At 35.4% G+C, this 20,615-nt stretch overlaps 1 protein-coding gene across 4 annotated transcripts in view; it reads right to left on the bottom strand.

Moving 5' to 3' along the window:
- Positions 1-18,291, bottom strand: part of LOC106078496 (centrosomal protein of 112 kDa-like) — a 39,541-nt gene extending 21,250 nt beyond the window's left edge. For 3 of the 4 annotated variants that reach the window (XM_056019178.1, XM_056019179.1, XM_056019180.1), the window contains exon 1: positions 578-3,400. In XM_056019178.1, the coding sequence (XP_055875153.1) occupies positions 578-3,367 (2,790 nt within the window). In that variant the 5' untranslated portion in view covers positions 3,368-3,400. Of the gene's footprint in view, positions 1-577; positions 3,401-18,155 lie in introns of those variants that run through there. The other variant, XM_056019181.1, reaches the window with a different exon arrangement.
- Between the last annotated feature and the right edge of the window lie 2,324 nt (positions 18,292-20,615).

Raw genomic sequence — 20,615 nt, 5'->3', positions numbered from 1 at the left:
AATAAGAATTTTTTTTTGAATGAATCAAACAAAAATAAATATATGATATTTCAAAAACAGTACCATACTAAAATAAAATTTCTACATCACATCGCATTTAGTACTATCCTGAAATAGCATTATGTCCATTTCATATTCAGTCTAAAATAAAAGGATAGATACATTATGCTGTCATGAACCATATATGGCCATTGAATTTTTTTTTTAACAAGTGTATAGTAGAAAGGGATTTATAAACATGGCATGTAACACATACTAACAACACTAGGAAACAATAAGTATTGAGAGAAAAAAGAAAATATGGCAAGATATATCAATAGTATGGTAGGACAAATTGAACCATGGACCTTAGAAGTAGCTTCAAACTTCACTTATACTTAAAACAAGTTTTTAAAGTTCGAATAATTTGTTACACGGATATTAACAAACACTAAAAAATAATAGTAGATCTGTTTCTCAAATAATAGAGCCCCCCCCTCCCCTAAAAAAAAAGAAAATTGAAACAGCATTTACTGGTAGCATTATTACACATTGATATAAATTGCATTTCACATTTTAAGTGCTTAATGTTTCTCACCATAAGCACACTCTTTTTATTGTCTGTTTCTTGAGGTGTATGTACTTTTTTAATAGTGCCAAAATTTATTTCATAAGAATTAGGTTTCAACCTTTGGCTTATTTGACTTTTGTTATGATGATAAGATCTAAGTTGCTTGGTTGATACTTTGTGGCCATCAGATCTATAATCGATACTCCTTTCAGAAATAAATAACCTCCTCTTGCTGCTGCTGATTAGTCTAGCAAGTGTTTGACAGAGAAGCTTCAGATCTTCTCGTATAGCAACAAATGTAGGTGCTTTGTTTAACACAAGAAATTCTCTTGCCAACTCCAGTTTGGATAAAAGCAGAGCACATAGTCTAAGATTATGACCTTGACTTAGGTTGTGTTGCAGGACTCGGAGAGTGCTCAGTAAGCTCAGAAGACCATCAGAAGCTGCATCTGGTACTTCTCCAACCACCGGAAATGAATTAGGCATGCACCTAGTCAATGTATCATGATTTTGTTTTGGTCTGTACTCATGTAGTGAATGCATCAAGAAATTAGTATCACGGTTTGAAGTTTTCATGTTATAAAAAACATCTAATGGTTTAGTTTCTGTGTGTGATGTGTAAAGAGCATTGTGGGAGAAAACAGCTGCTGCAGATGACTGCTCTGAAGATAGATCTGCAGATGACTGCTCTGAAGATAGATCTGCCTCATTAGCACTTGCATCCGAACTTAAAAATGCCTCCTCAGTCTCAGATAGTGTTGAGACAATACTACTTCCAGTCTTTTCTGAAGATGGTGATGCTAAAGATGTTTTCAAATTAACTACCTTAGTTTGACACTTGCAATTGATGTTTGTCTCATTAATGATGCTGTCTTTGAACTTTTCACATACTGTTCTGCAACAACCACTTGGTAAATCACTATCTGATGAAGTACTTGAGTGTTCAACATTATGTTTTTCAATGCTTTGTGTATCACAAGGATTCATTTGAGCATCAGAGAAACCTATTAAGCATCCATAATTACTTTGAAACTGTGTACTAATCACTTGACATGATTTAAATGGCCTGATACAATCTATATCATGTTCATTCTGGTATTCTACATTATTAAGGTATGATTCTGATAAATTAATGTCTGCCACATGGCAAGTAAGAGTATCTTTACCATCACTTGTAATTTGAAGAATACTGTCACTTGGTTTTGTTTTGATGGATTCAAATTCTCCTGAGTCTTTCTTGCAATGAATTCCAGTAGAATTAACGATTGGCATGTTTTCAATCTCTGTGTACTCTTTCTGACCATGATCAGAAAGTGGAAATGATTGTTGCAAGTTGTCATCATGATCTTTAGAATATTTTCTAACAGAGGCAAGATGTGAATTACCAGATTTATGATTGACTACTTCAACATCAAGACAAAATTTATTGATATCAAATGCAGGATTAGTACTATTACTACAATCCTCACATGGTGCTATGGAAGACTTTTCATTTGACAAGTTTTTGTAACAATTTTCATCTTTAGGAGATATCTCTAATCCATAAAATGTACCATCATGACTATTTTCTTCCACTGGATAATAACACTCAGTACATATTTGTTCAGTGTTGATCTGGTTTAATTTTAAAGGCAAGGAAGCCCATTCACTAAGTTCAGGTGTCCTAGTTGGATTATCATTTTCAATGTGTTGGACATCACATGCAGACTGACTTTTGTCCCAGTTATCAGAAATTATTTGTACATTCTCATGGAAGGTGTCTGAAAAGTTGCTTTCAACATCAGAGCTATTTACATTCATTGGTGAGAATGCTGATTGAAGAAAGTTATTATTTACTGACTGCAAGAAATTTCTGTTTAGCTCATCTAGTCTGGAACTCATGCGGAGATTTGTACTAAAAGTGAGCAATGTTTCACATGATTGGCCAAGTAGTGGAGACAGGGGAGAGTAAGTATTTATACTGGCCAAGGTGATAGGTCCACTGAAGGGATGACTGGGCATTGCATTTAAATGTGGACAAGAGTGGATGCTCATACAGTTTGAGCTATGGGACAGCTGGTCATTACATCCTGATGGATTGGGTAATATCTCTAACACTGCTTGAATTTGTTCAAGTGTTACATTTAAAATGCTGGAAAGACTGTCAGCTGATGAAGTATTAACAGCACATGGAACATCATGAGCAGTTTCATAATCTAAGAAACGAGGTTCAATCCTGGGGTCCATTCTATTGATTGGTGTCTTAACCAGTATGTCCATTGGTCTTTTTGCATAGGCACAAAAGGCTGGAGAGTTAGACATCAGACATGCGGATGGGTCACCGGGTACATCTTGGTCATCTTTAACTTCTCTTTCAACAGTATGCAGGTTTGATAAATCTTTGACTAATGTGGCTTCACTAACATTTGGAACATAAGATGTTTTAGAAAGGCATGAGGGAAGAATTTCAAAAAGGGAGTTTGGGAGGATCAATTTGAAATCATTTGGAGTTTCTGTATTGAGGCAACTTTCTACCAGTCTAGCAGGGCCCACATCACAATCTCTTATCATCTGGCCATTAAGATCTAAACCTGGCACTGGGTGCACTTGCTGAACAAACTCTGCTGAGTTGATGCAGTGTGGCCGTATGCTTTCAGTGAGAGTCTCTACCTCATTCAAATCAGTTTCACGACTTGAGTTTTGCTGAAGACTAACTTCTTTAAAGGACTCACTAAAGGGTGAACTGATTTCTGATTTCTTAGAAGCGTCTACTGTTTCTAGTCTACAACTGTTAGTGAGCTGTTGGTCTTTTATTGTTTTAAGTCCATGATTGTGCATAAGCTGTTGTTCTTTTTCTGTTTCTAATCCATGATTGTGCATAAGCTGTTGTTCTTTTAATATTTCTAGTCCATGATTGTGCATGAGCTGTGGGTTTTCTACACTTTCTAATCCATGATTGTGCAAAAGCTTTGTGTCTTCTACTGTTTTAAGTCCATGATTGTGCATAAGCTGTTGTTCTTTTTCTGTTTCTAGTCCATAATTGTGCATCAGCTGTTGTTCTTTTAATCTTTCTAGTCCATGATTGTGCAAAAGCTTTGTGTCTTCTACTGTTTTAAGACCATGATTGTGCTTAAGCTGTTGTTCTTTTTCTGTTTCTAGTCCATGATAGTGCATCAGCTGTTGTTCTTCTAATGTTTCTAGTCCATGATTGTGCATCAGCTGTTGTTCTTCTATTGTTTCTAGTCCATGATTGTGCATCAGCTGTTGTTCTTCTAATGTTTCTAGTCCATGATTGTGCATCAGCTGTTGTTCTTCTAATGTTTCTAGTCCATGATTGTGCATCAGCTGTTGTTCTTCTAATGTTTCTAGTCCATGATAGTGCATCAGCTGTTGTTCTTCTAATGTTTCTAGTCCATGATTGTGCATCAGCTGTTGTTCTTCTAATGTTTCTAGTCCATGATTGTGCATCAGCTGTTGTTCTTCTAATGTTTCTAGTCCATGATTGTGCATAAGCTGTTGTTCTTCTAATGTTTCTAGTCCATGATTGTGCATCAGCTGTTGTTCTTCTAATGTTTCTAGTCCATGATAGTGCATAAGCTGTTGTTCTTCTAATGTTTCTAGTCCATGATTGTGCATAAGCTGTTGTTCTTCTAATGTTTCTAGTCCATGATTGTGCATCAGCTGTTGTTCTTCTAATGTTTCTAGTCCATGATAGTGCATAATCTGCTGTTCTTCTAATGTTTCTAGTCCATGATTGTGCATCAGCTGTTGTTCTTCTAATGTTTCTAGTCCATGATTGTGCATCAGCTGTTGTTCTTCTAATGTTTCTAGTCCATGATTGTGCATCAGCTGTTGTTCTTCTAATGTTTCTAGTCCATGATAGTGCATAATCTGCTGTTCTTCTAATGTTTCTAGTCCATGATCGGGCATGTGCTGTGGGTTTTCTACTGTTTTAAGCCCATGATTTTGCATAAGTTGTGTGTTTTCGACTGTTTCTAGTCTACATTTGTTTAAACGCTGTAAAGTTGTCTTGTTAAATTCTGGCTTGATTTTTCTTTCCTTCTCTGCTTCAGACGTTTCCTGGAGAGATGTGGTAATATGTACATTGATCATTCTGTCTTGGAGTTTGGGATTCAAACATGGTTTAGTTACTTGGTCAATGAATTCTTCAGTTTGATTCTCTGTACACACGAAAGATAAGCCTGTGTGAGAATGTGTCTTTTCATTTGCATTATTGGTGACGTCTAAATTCTTCTGAACAATAACTTCCTGATGATGAATCGCTTGAGATCCGTTGAACGTCCCTAGTTCCCTTCCTCCATCGATGTTTACAGTTTCAGTCTGATAGATGGGTGCATCTTGATTAATATCCAATTGGTCATTTAAAATTGTTGATGTATGCAAACAACTGATAGACGCAGATACACAACAATTACAATTAGCACTTATGTCATTATGGTCAGAGCAAGACAGAGACTCATTTCCTTCAATTGATTTTGTACTACAGACTTCGGGGGGTGAGCAACCACCAAATTCTGTCTCACTTCCGTTCATTGGCTCCTTCCTACAAATACCAGGAGAACTAGAAACAAAACTGTTACCTACTGATGTATCCTTACGCTTCTCGTCGTGCGCGTGACGTTTCGCTAGCCTTTGACGAGTCAAATCATTTCTAGCCTGCATAGTTTTGGCCAACAAGGCTAAATCCGTATGACTTCTGGACCAGATCGACATATTCAAGATATCGAGTGTATGTCCTTTCAGGCCACAATACAAATTTAGGCCATTAAGAATTCGATTCTAGATCTAGACATAGACTAGACCTAACAACGATATCAGTAATGCATTCACCAAAATCACTGTATTGTGTTACACAGCTTGGTAAATAAAGCAGAGCACAGAAAATAATCCCTCACGAACAGAACCCGAGCACTAAACAAGAGGTGAAAACTATATCTAGAGTTACCACTCAGTTACCGGACACGTTGGTTACCTAGCCTTAGAATACACACGGCACTGTTTTATGGGTTTCTTTAATGCAGGGCCGATCGTTCAACAATATTATAACGTGAGCTCAGAGGCACCGTTTTTACACAGTTATAAATGAAAACAAACGAACTGCGTTAAATAACTTTGGAAAAAAAATCATATCTGCAAAGTTGACAAATTCACTGAGGAAGAAGAAATAAAGTGTCGCGAATTAAGATCACCATTTCGGTCACGCTTCATTAACGGTCCCTTTAAAAACAATGAAGTCAGACCGGCAGACGACCGAGGCATAGTGCCAGAGTTACGAGTGTGTGATGACGTATTGGGAGAGGAAAAAAAATTACGAGTCTCAAACTGAGACAAACGATACATTCAACATGTCAGGGTGTGGGCGGGATCTAGAGATGATTGACTTCAGGGCAAACAACTGTTCTGAAGTTTTCTGGCATTGCTAACTACAGAGTACGAGACGTGAGATTTATTCTGCCTAAAAAAAAAAACTTCTACCAGGTTTTGGTTCAATGAACAAGGGGCGGGTAACCGTCTTGAGATTTCTTGTCTTGAGACAAATCCCTTAATAAACAGACTCGATATAATGATCATTATCATTCTTCGAGAGAACAGGGGCAGGGTGGGAAGGCCACGTGATCAGTATCGCTCTCATACAATTCACATATAGGCGGCGCTGCTGATCTGTAGATGATGGCACTGCAATAACAACAATTAACAGAACAACTAGATTAACGCATAGATATGCAATGCACCAAAGGACTTAGTGATATCATGGGACATCTGTACATTATAACAGCTGAAAGCAATATGTACATTATAACAGCTGAAAGCAATATGGCTAGAATTTAGTTGCTTAAAAGTAATTTTTGATAATAATAGTAAAACAAACAAGCAAAAACCCAGGCAATTCTTAGGATGACACAGCCTCAACAGGTTTATACAATAAGATCAGACTAAATTGTAAAAATAATGTTTTTAAAATGTTTTAAATGTTTCGGATGTTCCTTCAGAGTTCTAGATAATCTACAACCTAGTCCAAACCTCCCGCAGGGTGACGGGGTTGGCAGAGGGCGGGGTATGAATCCGGATCCATCAATGACCAAACGATATCCCATAGCGCATACTGCTTATATCAACTCATTGAGTTAAATGTTTGTACACGTTATTTCCCCCACGACCAGGCAGCCATCTGTCAGCCAGTGAATGATGGGTAAAATGATACAGTGGCAATGTAGTAAGAAACACGCCTTACGATATGATACGATATGATATGCTACGACATGAAAGCCGGGCTATTTACACATTGTGGTACAAAAAAAAGTCCGCCGTAACTTTCTGTTACAATCATTTATTGTCTCAAGACGAACCAATTATTCTTGAACTCGACAAACTGTGTCTTCCCGTTCGTTCGATTCAATGTCTTGGTGTCTTAAAGAAAAAGGCTTACGACAGTAAGTTAAATCTAAACAACAACAACAAAAAACAAGGTTACAAAAGACAGTTTGTGTGGAAACACAAACTCAAAATCGGCCCCCGAAGTAAAATGTTTTACATAATTCGGATAATCCTTCAGAGTTGAAGATAGTTTACTTCCTAGTCCAAACCTCCCGCAGGACGACGGGGGATGGGAGCAGGCAGGGTTTGAACCTTCGATCGTCGATAAATCCAAACGACAGTCCAGCGCGCAAACCGCACGACCAGTGGTCCACCCAGGTAGGCTTCAATATTTTCAGAAAGAAAATCCGAATGAAATTATATCAAAGACAAATGAGAGATAAGAATGGAGAAAGAAGGTTAACAGATCTTGTGTAGTGTCCCAACCGTCCCGCAGATCAAAGGATACGTGAAAGTGAATGTAAAGTTAGATGTGAACCTGGCCTAACTAGTTTGTGGTCTATAAGGCAGATGATGTAAAGTTCATCTGTTTTTGTGGCCTACGGTTAACGAGGGTGTCATGTAGCCAGCACAACGACCAACCGCTTTTGCTTTTCCCCAACTAATGTCAGGTACCCATTAGAGCTGGGTAGACTCAGAAGTTGAAAATCCCATTTTCACCAGGATTCGAACCCGGGACCCTCGGTTCGAATTAAATAAGTTAATTGTTTTGAAAAGGCTCAATCTCATATTCGAATCCTCAAAAAAAAAAAAAAAAAAAAAATTTCGCTATATAGAAAAAATGTTCACGAAAATGATGTTTATAAGATTACTATTCGTCTTAAATTAGGTCTAACATATAATGCATACTAATTAGCTTTTTCTTATAAAAAACTGCTTGCATAATTAATTTAAAAAATTAGAATTTTCGCTTTCAGGAAAAAAAAAAGTAGCCGTTGCATCAGAACTTTGAATGGTCTAAAATATTGTGAAGTCGGATTTTCAATATCTCTTCTAGTTTACGAGATCTAAACGGGACGGACGGACAGACATTTCGCACAAAACTAATAGCGTCTTTTCCCCTTTCGGGGGCCGCTAAAAACACAAAACAACCGATTGTGCTGCAGGCCTATTGACTGATCTGGTTAAAAAAAAAAAAAAAAAAAAAAAACAAGTTTTAAAAATACTAACATTTCCTTCAATTCTAAAAGTGACATTACTGTAAGCAACCATTTTTTTCCCTATAAAACATATGAAATTAAATGGAACAAATATTACTGTTTACACCTCGACACTTTTCTTGTCATTAAATATTCTACTAGCAGAAATACACTTTGCCCGTGGTGACATATTACGGTCTCTGCAATATCATGTCAAGTTTAATCATTTAAGACAACAACCTTGTACAATGGTGCAGATATTTAGATATAAGGAACATGCCTTACATTTTACTTTATATAATACATAAGTTCAACCTTTTTTTGTTTCCTTTTTAATTTATTTATGATCGTGTCTGAAGATATTGTATAGAATCTGAGAAAACACAAATCCAACAACTGCGCAAATAAAAGGGTTCTTGAATTACCGGCAACATTATCTACATATTCTGAATGGATTTCATTCTTTTTACTTTTTTAACGGCTTATTTACCCCTAAAACCACTAATTCCCTCGATTCATTGTGCAGTTTACCTGTTTTATGTAACTGTGAACCACTTGCCATAAAATGATCTAGGCCTAACTATACAATAAGATAGAAAAAAATAGGAAAGCAGACTTATGTACAAGTGTCCTGCACTTGTGTTATGATAAGGACCAGGACAATGCCATTCGCCTCCCTTGAAAAGTATTTTTTTTACACAACTTATATCAACTCACTCTGTCTGTCTGGTAAAATGTTTGTTCACGTTATTTCTCCCACACCCAATCTCGGATCAAGCTAAAATTTGCACAATTATTTCTTTCACCTGATAACACTAGACTTGACTAACTGGTTGATTTTTGATTGATTCATGTGTTGTCATTGAGCATGAGCTTGTATGCAAAACTTGTTGACCATTGGATGAGCAGAAGTGGTCAAAAAATGGTTGCAATAATAGAAACATACAAGTATATAAGAAAGATACAGAGTGAGTTAATATATTTAATATAGATCTAGTTAATATATTTAATATAGATCTAGTTAATATAGGCCTAAGCGTTGTAAAATTGAATCTATTTATGATTTCATTACTTAATATCACAGTAATCTGCGCTTTGTTTACATTCTAAGATCCGCTTTACGTTCAGTAAGTGAGAAAGAAGAAAAAAAATGTGGGGGCGGTATAATGAAATCAAAAGAAAAACGTGAGAAGACAAAAAGAGGAAGAAGAGAATTGGAAAGAAATAAACAATAGTTCCGTGATTCAAAGTTGAGTTTTTTATTTCGCTAAGAGGATTTCTTTTTTTCTTTCACTTAAATAAATGTCTCCGGCAACACGGGGGAGTCTGGTTCTATGTACAAAGACATAGTTGAACCCCCACGATCCCATTGTACCAGTAATGATGTAAACGTAGGCTATTGGAGAACTGCCAACCACTAGACTACGTATACTAAGACTTCTCTGAAGGCCAGATAATCCGATAAGTTGAATAATATTCCACTCGCCCCTCACTACTGCTTAATACGTCTATTAGGAACTATTCTATGACGACATAAACCAAAGATTTGAAGACATTCTTCAACTGGATATCCCCGGCTGGGATCCCAATCACAAAGGAATTCATATAAGTACAGAAACAGCTTATTAAAATATCCACAAACGAGGAACTTAAGCCAATGTTTCAAAAAGGAGACCACGAAGTCTGGTGACAAAAACAGATTCCACTTTAACGTCCTGCAGTGTACAGAAGTTGTTGACTGCTTTCCCGCCTTACTGTTTGGTAGAACGTGGATTCAATGCCGTTGTGATCCTCCTCACAAATAAAAGAAACCGACTAGAAATGTGTGCTCGTGGAGATTTTCGGTTGCACCTTGAGCGCGACATTAATACATTCATAAAATCTCATCAACCTCAATCAAGTCATTAAATTTGTATAATTTTTTTAAAAGTTATAATTTCAATAAACAATCCTTCAACAATTTCAAATTTGTTTTTGTTTTTTTTACATGCTTCTATGTAGCTTTTTCACCTAGGGGTCCGTGGTAAGTTTTGACTATATAAATGGGTCCCCGGGTCAAAAAATGTTTGAGAAGCTCTGCACTAGATTACATCTACAAACAAAACAATAAGCTTGTTTGATTCATTTCAAAATGTAGCATTCAATGATTCCTATACGACATTAAACGTACAGAGGTTGTTAATTTAAAAGGAAAATACCATTCAGTACCTTTTTTTTTTTAAATTCGATTAATGATTAGGCTAATTATTGTACTTTTATTTCCCAAGCATTAGTATTTGATTGCATCTATTGTCCTAACGATTGTATCACAAAGCAAACATTCGATTAACCAACGTTGATAGAATCCACTGAGTTACAAGGGAATACAAGGCAATGATTATCAATGACACAAACGATTTTTCCAATTCAATTAGTTTTACAATGTTCGTCACGGACAACTACTTTTGAGTCTTACCACATCCATCATAGCACCGACACTTAACTGTCGCAATACACTAGACTACAACTACAATGTTACTAAATCTAAAAGTTGATTCATACTTAAATGAACACTGAAATTAGGTAGATGTTTTTATGTACAGAAAGTATCCAGTAGCTAGGCCTCATTGATATTTGTTTTGAATGTACCACGTATAGCCCCTCTTCTTTCACAATATCGAATTCGAGTCAAGTTAGAATTTAAATATATATATGCCTATAATCCCTATATACATTTCGGCGCCAGAAGCGGAGTGATAACCCTCGGCCCAAACCAATCTCAACAACGCCCCTGTTTAAAAACAAAAACATTCAGGTGAGCCATGGCTATGTTGAGCTAGAAAAAATCTATCCCATGAATGTACTTTAAGAAAATTTCATGTTATGGCAAGAGAAAAATGAAATCCGAAAACAAATGAGCTCTTCAAAAGTGAAATGGTCTACTAATGTTTTATTAACATGGAGTTGACTTTCAGACCTGCCTTTCAATCAATATTACGAAACTTTTACTTTGACATTTCGGAATCCGTTAAGCATGGGAAGTAGAGTTATAGTTCCTGCTGTGTGCAAGTAACTCTCCAGAACTGTTAGTAAAAATTAAACAGATAATGCCATTTTCTTTAAGAAGCATATACGATTTGAACCAAATTCGCAAATCTCATTTACACACCAGCACAGAGATAAAGTACTTTTAAAGGGGAGGGAAGTGTGAGTAGAAAAAAAAAAGATCAGTATTGAAATACGGAATGTAGACGAAGGATAAATGCGAGACTTTTAAACACGTGACCATTGGCATATTGTAGCAACAGCATGACTGCATGAAAACCTAATGTCGCAAACGTTAAGTAGGCCTATATGTAATAGTTTGTAGCCTATTGCCAGCAACTATAATTAGTTTTGTCAACAACTATACCTATCTGATGCAACTTTTTATTGCAATCTCCAGAGAAAGGTACAGGTCTTAAGAAGTGAGATGTTTTCGTGAAATTAACATTTCTTCGCGGGAAAAGTTTCGCGTAACAGTCTCTTACAAAGATTAGCTGAATCTTGTCTAAAGCTTTGAGCTAAAAGTAGAGATGGTTACTGTCACGCCACAAGATCAAGCAGCTTCTCAATGAAATGCATACATCGAATTGACATTGGAGACTGTAAAGTGAGAGAAAGCACGAACAGACATGACCTGCCGCCAAATAGTGACAGGCCCAGGACAGGCATGTCCTCTGCAGACTGATGGATAACAGCAAGAGTACATGTGCAGAAAAAGGGTGGCGGGAAGTTATGAGAGAGTTCACATTGGTGCCCCAACGACCATCACACGGGATAAACGATGGGGCTATGGAGGAATTAAAGAATATTCCAAAGCTAAAAGATTTAACAAGAAATTAACGTCATTTTTTTTTTCAAAGTATACTTTTCTATATACGGGTATTTTAATATCAATACACTTAAAGCGTTTTTTTTAAAGACAACACACACAAAATTTTATGTATACTTTAAGCCGACAAAAAAAAAAGGGAGGGGTGCGGGCGGGGTCTAAGACCTAGTTTTTGGTGTTTTATGGCTACTGGCAATAAATTTTACGTCACTAATGGCTTATTTTAATGTGGATTAGCGAGGATTATATCAAGATTATGCCAGTTTTTTTTTTAATAGTGTCACGACAGCCTACAACTTTGAATTGCTTTTAACTTTGTTAAGAACAAAAAAAACAACAACACTTCTTGCAGCAATGCTAGCCGTTGAAGAGGAGAGAGGGGAGGGGGGACAGACTCCTCCCCTACACGCACATGATAAGTCACAAGACAAGAATAGTGTAGGACTGAGTAACAGAAAGGACAGGTATGGAGATTTAGGCCTATAGCGTGACACATTGACAATGTTAATATGATTTTGTCCGGATTACAGACATGAATACAAAAATCTGGCCAGACCTTTTGGTTGAAACCAGCTCGTCTCTATACCTTGTAATTTGTCCAGGTACACACTGAGAGCACAAATTTAACTGCTACAAATCATTTTATGTCTAAATGTTTAAAATTTCAAATTTAGTGGGACACCATGTGATGCACCTGTGACGCATTTTTTACGGCGACATCTAAGTAATACCAAAGTAAATATAAAATAAAAAGATATAGATAATGCAATAACATTATATCGTTAACCTTCTTCATCGTTCTCATTGTTATGTTGGAGTGTTCATATGACCAGACCAATACATGAGATGAACTGCGCAGTGGTTTCCAAATCAGGGAGCTCTCCATATAGTTTTCTTTCTATTGGGGTGATTTGGGGCCAATGTCTTATACGGGCCTCTTGGTAGAGAGAGCAGTTTTGGAGGACGTGGTCGGCATTTTCTGGTGATACTCCACATGGGCAGATTTCACTGGTTCCAATTTTGAGCTTCCGGAACATGTGTTGTCGCATTCTGTTGTGTCCGGTCCTGAGTCGAAAGATTAGACGTTGGTCTTGTCGGGATAGCTTATAGTAAGCATCATCTTTCTTGTGATTTGGATGGGAGCTCGTCCATTTCTCATTTATTTTATCTACAATTAATTTCTTCATTTCTTCTGGATAGAGTGCAGAGTTTACTTGTGAGATATCGTTAACCTATTTCAACAAAAATGTCTGTTCAATAATCCTTGCTTTTAGTAGAATATTACTTCAACCTAAGCCAGGTATTCCATGTTACATCAAAAGATGCCATTTTGTGTACTTTTTCACACATTTTCTACAATTTTAAAATTCCACTATGCACCTTTCAAGCTTAAAATATCACAGTTTATACATTAACCATTTCTAAGTGCAATGAAAAGAAAAATTTGACATTTTAATAAGAAGTTTTTGAGTTATAGACTTTTTAGTGAGCCAATACCTATTTGTCACCAGTACTGGAGAAACACTCATAAAACAAACTACAGATGGGATAATCCTAAACCACACAACGTATATAGAAAAACTAGACCCAACAAGATGTTTGCAAAAGGACTAAAATGTTGCAGAACAGTATACAGAAAACTGATTGGTCAGTTCAATCGGGTTGTTTAAGGCTCCACACCTGGTATGGCTTTTGAGTTAGCACCATTAAAAGGAGAAGATAACTTAACACGTAATGGTAATAAAACTAAAGCTAACATCCTAAATAAATACTTTGCATAAGCATTCTCAGCCACAGGAGACAAAGACATATTACTTAATTTGAACCAAGTAGACAACATAGGAGATATATAAGTACCAGAAAAGGGAATCCAAAAACTATTAGCAAACATCAAACTGAATAAAGCATCTGGACCTGATGGTATTCCAGCTAGATTACTCAAGGAACTAAGCAATGAGCTAGCATCAGTGTTCAAAATACTTTTACAGGCATCTCTTAACCAGGGCAGAGTACCAAGGAACTGGAAAGAAGCTAATGTCACCCCCTCTATTTAAAAAGGAGAAAAATCTGACCCAGGAAACTACAGACCAGTATCACTTACCAGCATCACATGTAAAATCCTAAAACACATAATATGTAGCAACATAATAAACCACATAGACAAACATAATGTCCTTACTCCATACCAACATGGCTTTAGGAAATATAGATCATGTGAAACACAACTAATAGGACTAATTGATGATTTTTCAAAAGGTTTACATGATAGTGAGCAAATAGATGCTATCTTACTAGATTTTTCCAAGGCTTTTGACAAAGTTCACCACCATTGTTTGCTTAAAAAAAAAAATATTTTGGCATTGATGGTCCATTGCATCAGTGAATTAAAGATTTTCTGATAGGGAGAGAACAAACTGTAATAATAAATGGCTCTAAATCAACACCAATAACAGTAAATGATTTACCAAATTGCATTAGTTCAGGAACAAAAGTCAGATTATTTGCAGATGATTGCATAATATATAGAACAATAAAAAACAACACAAGATACAGAGATTTTACAAAAAGAATTAGTTGAAATACAGAAATGGGAATCAAATTGGACCATGCATGTCTATCCACTCAGAAAAATGTCAGTTATTAAGAGTAACAAAAAAACTAAAACAAATTAATTCCACTTATCTTATTCATGGTAAACCAGTAACAGAGACTAAAAATGCAAAATACCTAGGTGTTATAGTAAATGAAAAACTGTCATGGAATCCCCATATTGATGAAACTATCAAAAAATCAAACAAAGCATTATGGTTTATTAAAAGAAATTTCTATAAATCAAATAAGAACATAAAACTAAAATGTTATTTAACCTTAGTTAGGCCAATAATAGAATATATGCATCCTCTGTTTGGGACCCCTCAACTCAAGAAACCATAAGAAACTGGAACAGACACAAAATAGAGCAGTGAGATTCATAACAAATGAATATTCACATTTGACTAGAGTAACACCTTTAGTAAAATCAATAAATTTAGACAGCCTTAAGGATAGAAGACTTAAAAGTAAAGTAGCAATTATACATAAAACACTGAACCAAAATCTTCAAATACAAAAACAAAATTTAATAAAATACTCAGAAAGACACAAAGAGAAATGCAGATTCCTCGTTCCATATGCTAGGACAAATTTGTACAGATGCTCCTTCCCTAGGACTATTAGAGCATGGAATGAGTTATTGCCTAAGCTAGCCAGGAAAACCAGTGACTTGGCAGAATTTAGATCATTGATTAATATGCATGCTAAATGCATGACGTGTATAGGACGTAATCATCTTCTTTTTTGAAGTAACGTCTGTTTTATATAACATAAGAAGAAGATAAGATCTAAGTACAAAGTTAGAGAAAACCATTGGTTACAGACCTAAAAAGGCATTAATGGTCATTGGCCAGCTAAAAGACTTAATACCTATGTTATCTAAATGGAAAGCCTAAGGAAAACTAGAAACTGCTACTATTTTGTGAAGTACAAGTGCCCATATTTTATGGATCTAAGAAAGAGAGGGACAATGCTATCCATTTTTCTAAAAAAAAGCCTCAAAGATCAAAAGAGAAGTTAGATCTACCATAGCTACTAAATCATTAGGCTGGCAACAAGGACTAGAGTCTTCTATTTTTACAGAACTGTAATAGAAGAAACAGCCTTAGCCCACCACAGTTTTCATGGACAGCAAAAGTGTCACTGAAAAAATAAAGTCCAATACAGTAGTTGAAGAGAAAAGGCTTTCATCAATCAGCTGCACAGGACTGGAAGAAAATGAAATTCACTGGTTTCCTGAGCGAGCATAGCTGATCAATGTGATGGTCTAACGGACACATAAGGACTTTTACCTCTTTCTACAGAAGGAAGACTTTCAAAAGAGTTTATGTTAATAGGCCTTATGTTAATAGGCCTTATGTTAATAGGCCTACTATTCCATTTTATTCTTTTCATCTTATCTTCATTTTTAGTTCTAATACTATGTCATTCTCTGACTTTAAAAAAAAAAAGATAGAAAGAATAGAACAAATTGGTATTTTAGGCCATTTTTTATAAAAATACATTTCCACAAGTTAAGAGTTTTATTTAATTTTATTTTGCTTTACACATCTCTTTTTTAATTGTATCATTGTTGTGTATTTATCATTAGTTATTATAATGTGTACTTGTACTATTTTATTTCTCAATACATTTTTTTTTAATTTCTCAATCTGATTTTAAGAGTTGTTGAAAGAGAGAAAGAATGAAAGAGAAAAAAGATAAATTGTTTTTATGAGTAAGGAGAATGATTCCTCTCAACAAGGGAGTAAACATTGTTATTGTATGTGCCATGTGTGTTAATGTTATTGTATAAAGAAAGTCACACATGAATTTGTTTTAAAGTGTTAGAATCACATATTGAATTTGTGTTATTTAGTTTAACAAATTTAGTCATGCATCTACCGATCATGGTTTTCCTGACTGTCTCAGGCTACCCATCCCATGCTCTAACAAGGAAGAAGGAGCCGTTCTATAAATTTGCCCTAGCATATGGAATATTTAAATGCGCCTTTATCTGTGTATTTTTAAAAGTATTTTATTATGTTTTGGTTACCGCTGGTTACTTAACTCTATCACTGTGTAATTATTTTCTGCCTTCAGAAGGAATTATTCATTTTTCTCAATTGTATCTCACTGCCCTGTTAGGGTTAAATGTCAATAATGTAACTTCAATAACAATAACGTAATAACAGAAAATGTTATAATTGGTAGAACTGCCTGATCTGGAAACCACTGCGCAGTTCATCTTAGATATAGGATTACTGATCTAAACTCTCTGACATGTAAAATGAGTACGTAGAAGAAGAAGGTACAAATAATTGCATGCCCTCTCTGTATAACACAAATTAAAGTTTATAAACCCCAAAATTAGGTTAATTTAATGTGGTCAAATCAACAATGGTACCTCGTCAATCAGGAGAGAATAAATGCACAACATACATGTTTTCTTTAAGTAATAAAGAAATATTTGACAACTATTCTAAGACTGAAGAGGTGCAAACATGAAATAAATTTAGATTTAAATTTAATTTTAAAAAACTTATTTTAAATGTTTCTATACAGTGCTGGCTTAGAAATAAAAATAAATCTCAAGCAATGAGGCAAGATATTGTCTCATTTTGATATAGATATATAATATATATATATATATATATATCCCGGTATTATATTTTTAAAAAAAATGAAAATTACACAAAACATATTAAAAAATTAAATCAAAAAAGGAGTTTTGAAATTTATATTTATTATTATTTTAGAAAAATAACATTGCCTAATCTAATGTCACTTATCCTGACTTTATTGAAATAATATAGTTTGGTAACAGATAATAATCATTACTATAAACATTAGGACTGCGTAGCCATATGAAATACTCCATTCCTCCTTAATCTTCAGACTCAAATAAAAGCCTTATGAGTCACAACATTTGGTACAAAGAAAAGCATTATTTATACAGGGTGATTGAGAGCTAATTCAAGTTTTGTAAAAAAAAAAACGTTGCTCAAAGACATCTTTATTTATTTCTCTAGTCCATGAAATAAGACTTAATGTTAAAATTTGTTGTGATGCTATTTTTTATTTATTTTTTTTTATTTTCTAAATTGTGGAATTCAAATTTAATTTAAATTCAATCAGGTCAGATCTGACTATATATATATCTAGATCAGACTGTGATTTGCAATTGTAAGGTCATATATATATTTTTATTCATATTTAACAAATGATTGTAATTTATTTTTAAAAAAAGAAAACACATTGTGGTTATGTCTGTGAACAAGCCTGAACTTGTTAGAAAAACAATAATTTTAGAAAGCAAATAATACAATTTTTATAATAGATTTTGATCAAAATTATGTCAATTAGATCTTGATGTATCTCAAACCTCATTAAGTGTATATGTATCTGATATAATTGGACCACGTACAAACAGAACGTTGCATAAGATACATGGCATAGATCATTAGATGGAAAATTCTCTAGTGTTTTTTACACTGAAACTCGAACATGAAACTTGAAGTAAAACGAAGCGATCTCCACGTCACACAAAAAGCAGGCAAAAAATTCGGCATGTTAAATTTTGAATGTAATGAGCATTCATGAAACTATGTATTTTATGCATTACAAAGTTCTAAAATTTACATAAATAATGATTTTGTTATCCTACCTTAAATTGAAATTAATATTTCTGGTTTATCGGCCATATTGTTTAGCTTAGAAACTATCATAGAGTAGGTTCCCTTGTTAATACCACTCTCTCGCACTAGAACTACTCTGCATCAATTCATTCAACTGTTCTAATCTGTAGGTTTATATTTCTGTCCTAACAATGTCCGTAGTTAAGAGAGTTATAGACTATATAGCCTAGATCTAGATGTAAACTATATTCTGTAGATCTAGAATTCATTATTATGATAACTGTATTAGATTATATCTTGATCCAGATAGAATATTTAAAATGACAAAAATGAATCGACCCACAGGTTGAAAAACCCTGCCTTAGTCTGTTAGACTGTTGGGGCACCAGATAATTTAGGTTGATTGTCTTTCTCCATTCCTCTGTCTTTTGCTTTGGATAGAATCTCTTTCAATGGTAGACCCGCCCACTCTTTTATTCTGTTTCCCCATCGTTTTCTTATTTTCTGGTATTGTTCCCTGAAGGAAGGTTTTTGCGAGCCCTGAGGGCCTTGTGATACGGCCATAGAGTTTTAGTTTGCGTTTTTTGACTATGTAATATGCTATTATAAGTAGGGCCTATCGAACTGTTGGTTTCCTGGTTTCTGTCGGATTCTCTCATTTATCTCAACTCTGCCAGTGGTCCCGTCTGGGGCATAGGCCACCAACTACCTTCCTTCAGACGTCTCGGTTCTGTGCAGTCTCTCTAACTGTCCCCAAGTCTTGCCCGTCTGCTTGGCATCTGCTTCCAAATCGCGGCGCCACGTACTCTTTGGCCGTGCCCTCGACCTCTCATTAAAGCCAAGGAATGTTCAAGATTCATAAAAAAAATGTCCTAGTCGGGGTTACAAAAGCTAGCCTGCTGACTACACCGTACGCTTCGGGCTGTCATCACTATCATGGTTTCGAATTCAAACGAGACCAATTGTTATAGAAGTCTGAACACGTCACAGGTCTGTACGACGTGGAAACGAGCTATTGGTCAAAACTGCCCACATGTTGTGACGTTGCAGATCAGTGTTGAAGCCTACTATAACAAATAATATCGATTCTAACCCTGTCTGCTACCATCTCCTGCCGTCGTCTAGGAGTTTGTGAGGATGAAATAGTCTCCATGGAGTTTGTGTTAGGATGAAATAGTCTTCATATGTTAGGATGAAATAGTCTTCATGTGTTAGGATAAAATAGTCTTCATGTGTTAGGATGAAATAGTCTTCATGTGTTAGGATGAAATAGTCTTCATTAGTTAGGATGAAATAGTCTTCATGTGTTAGGATGAAATAGTCTTCATGTGTTAGGATAAAATAGTCTTCATGTGTTAGGATGAAATAGTCTTCATTAGTTAGGATGAAATAGTCTTCATGTGTTAGGATGAAATAGTCTTCATGTGTTAGGATGAAATAGTCTTCATTAGTTAGGATGAAAGTCTTAATTTCTGAAGGAACGTATGAAACAGTCTATAGTCACTAGACATCTAAAAAAAAAATGTTAGAATTTGCTTTCTTTCATTTTGATTTCTATCTCCGTGAGACAACAGTCCGGAAAGCATACCATACCGTCATACGACCAAGCATCCAACCTATACTTAGAATCTTGAGGAATACAAATAATCAACAACTTTTCTATGCATACACAAAAGCGAACACACAGTCGTCAATGTCTGACTTGGGCTCTCAAAAACACAAATAGAAGCTTTCCACTTGTGAAATGAAGAGAGCGGATACATGCTAATGAGATGATAATAATTCTAATAATAATTCTGACAATAGGGTAGTTGATTCTTTAACACTTACGTTATAGATGTCTAAATCATAAAGCTAGTAAGAAGCTACAAGCGCTGTTGGCATTTGAATATTTAAAATTCAGTCTTAATGGCGGCGGATTGGTGAAATAAACGCCCCTGAAAGAAAGTCTTAACAACTAGGAAACGTTACTCTACCACAGTATTTTCCAAACTGTGTTCCACGGAACTCTTGTGATCCGCGAGGCCTGAATAGATGTTCCATGAAATACTGGAATAATTAACTAGTAGGCCACCACGTGAATTAACCTCTTAAAAATTATGCGAAATGTTCCGCCTTATACTCAGAATGTGCGAAGTGTTCCGTTAGAGAAAAGTTTGGGACACACTGGTCTACCACATCTCCACAAGATCTAGGCCTACATCAGACTGGGCGCATAGTAAGTCTTTTTAAGACACAGTTAGCCCTATGACCAACTTATTATGCTCATTTTTTTTTCGAGAAACAACCTGAGCATTTGATGATGAATTGATCAGAGTTTGTTTCCCCTTTCGCCGCCCGATGGTTACCAGATAACAAACATACACATGTCCGAAAAAAGACATAAAGGATGATCAAAAGACAGTTTGTATGGGAACAATAAACAATCTCGTCCTCCGAAGTGGTAAAAAGGGAGATTTCAACATTTTCAACTATCAACAGCTGTAAAC

The sequence above is a fragment of the Biomphalaria glabrata genome, chromosome 2 (genome assembly GCF_947242115.1).
Source record: "Biomphalaria glabrata chromosome 2, xgBioGlab47.1, whole genome shotgun sequence".
In the NCBI taxonomy this organism is placed as follows: domain Eukaryota; kingdom Metazoa; phylum Mollusca; class Gastropoda; family Planorbidae; genus Biomphalaria; species Biomphalaria glabrata.
The sequence above is the reverse complement of the archived record's forward strand: the minus strand, read 5'-3'. Positions and strand labels throughout refer to the sequence as shown.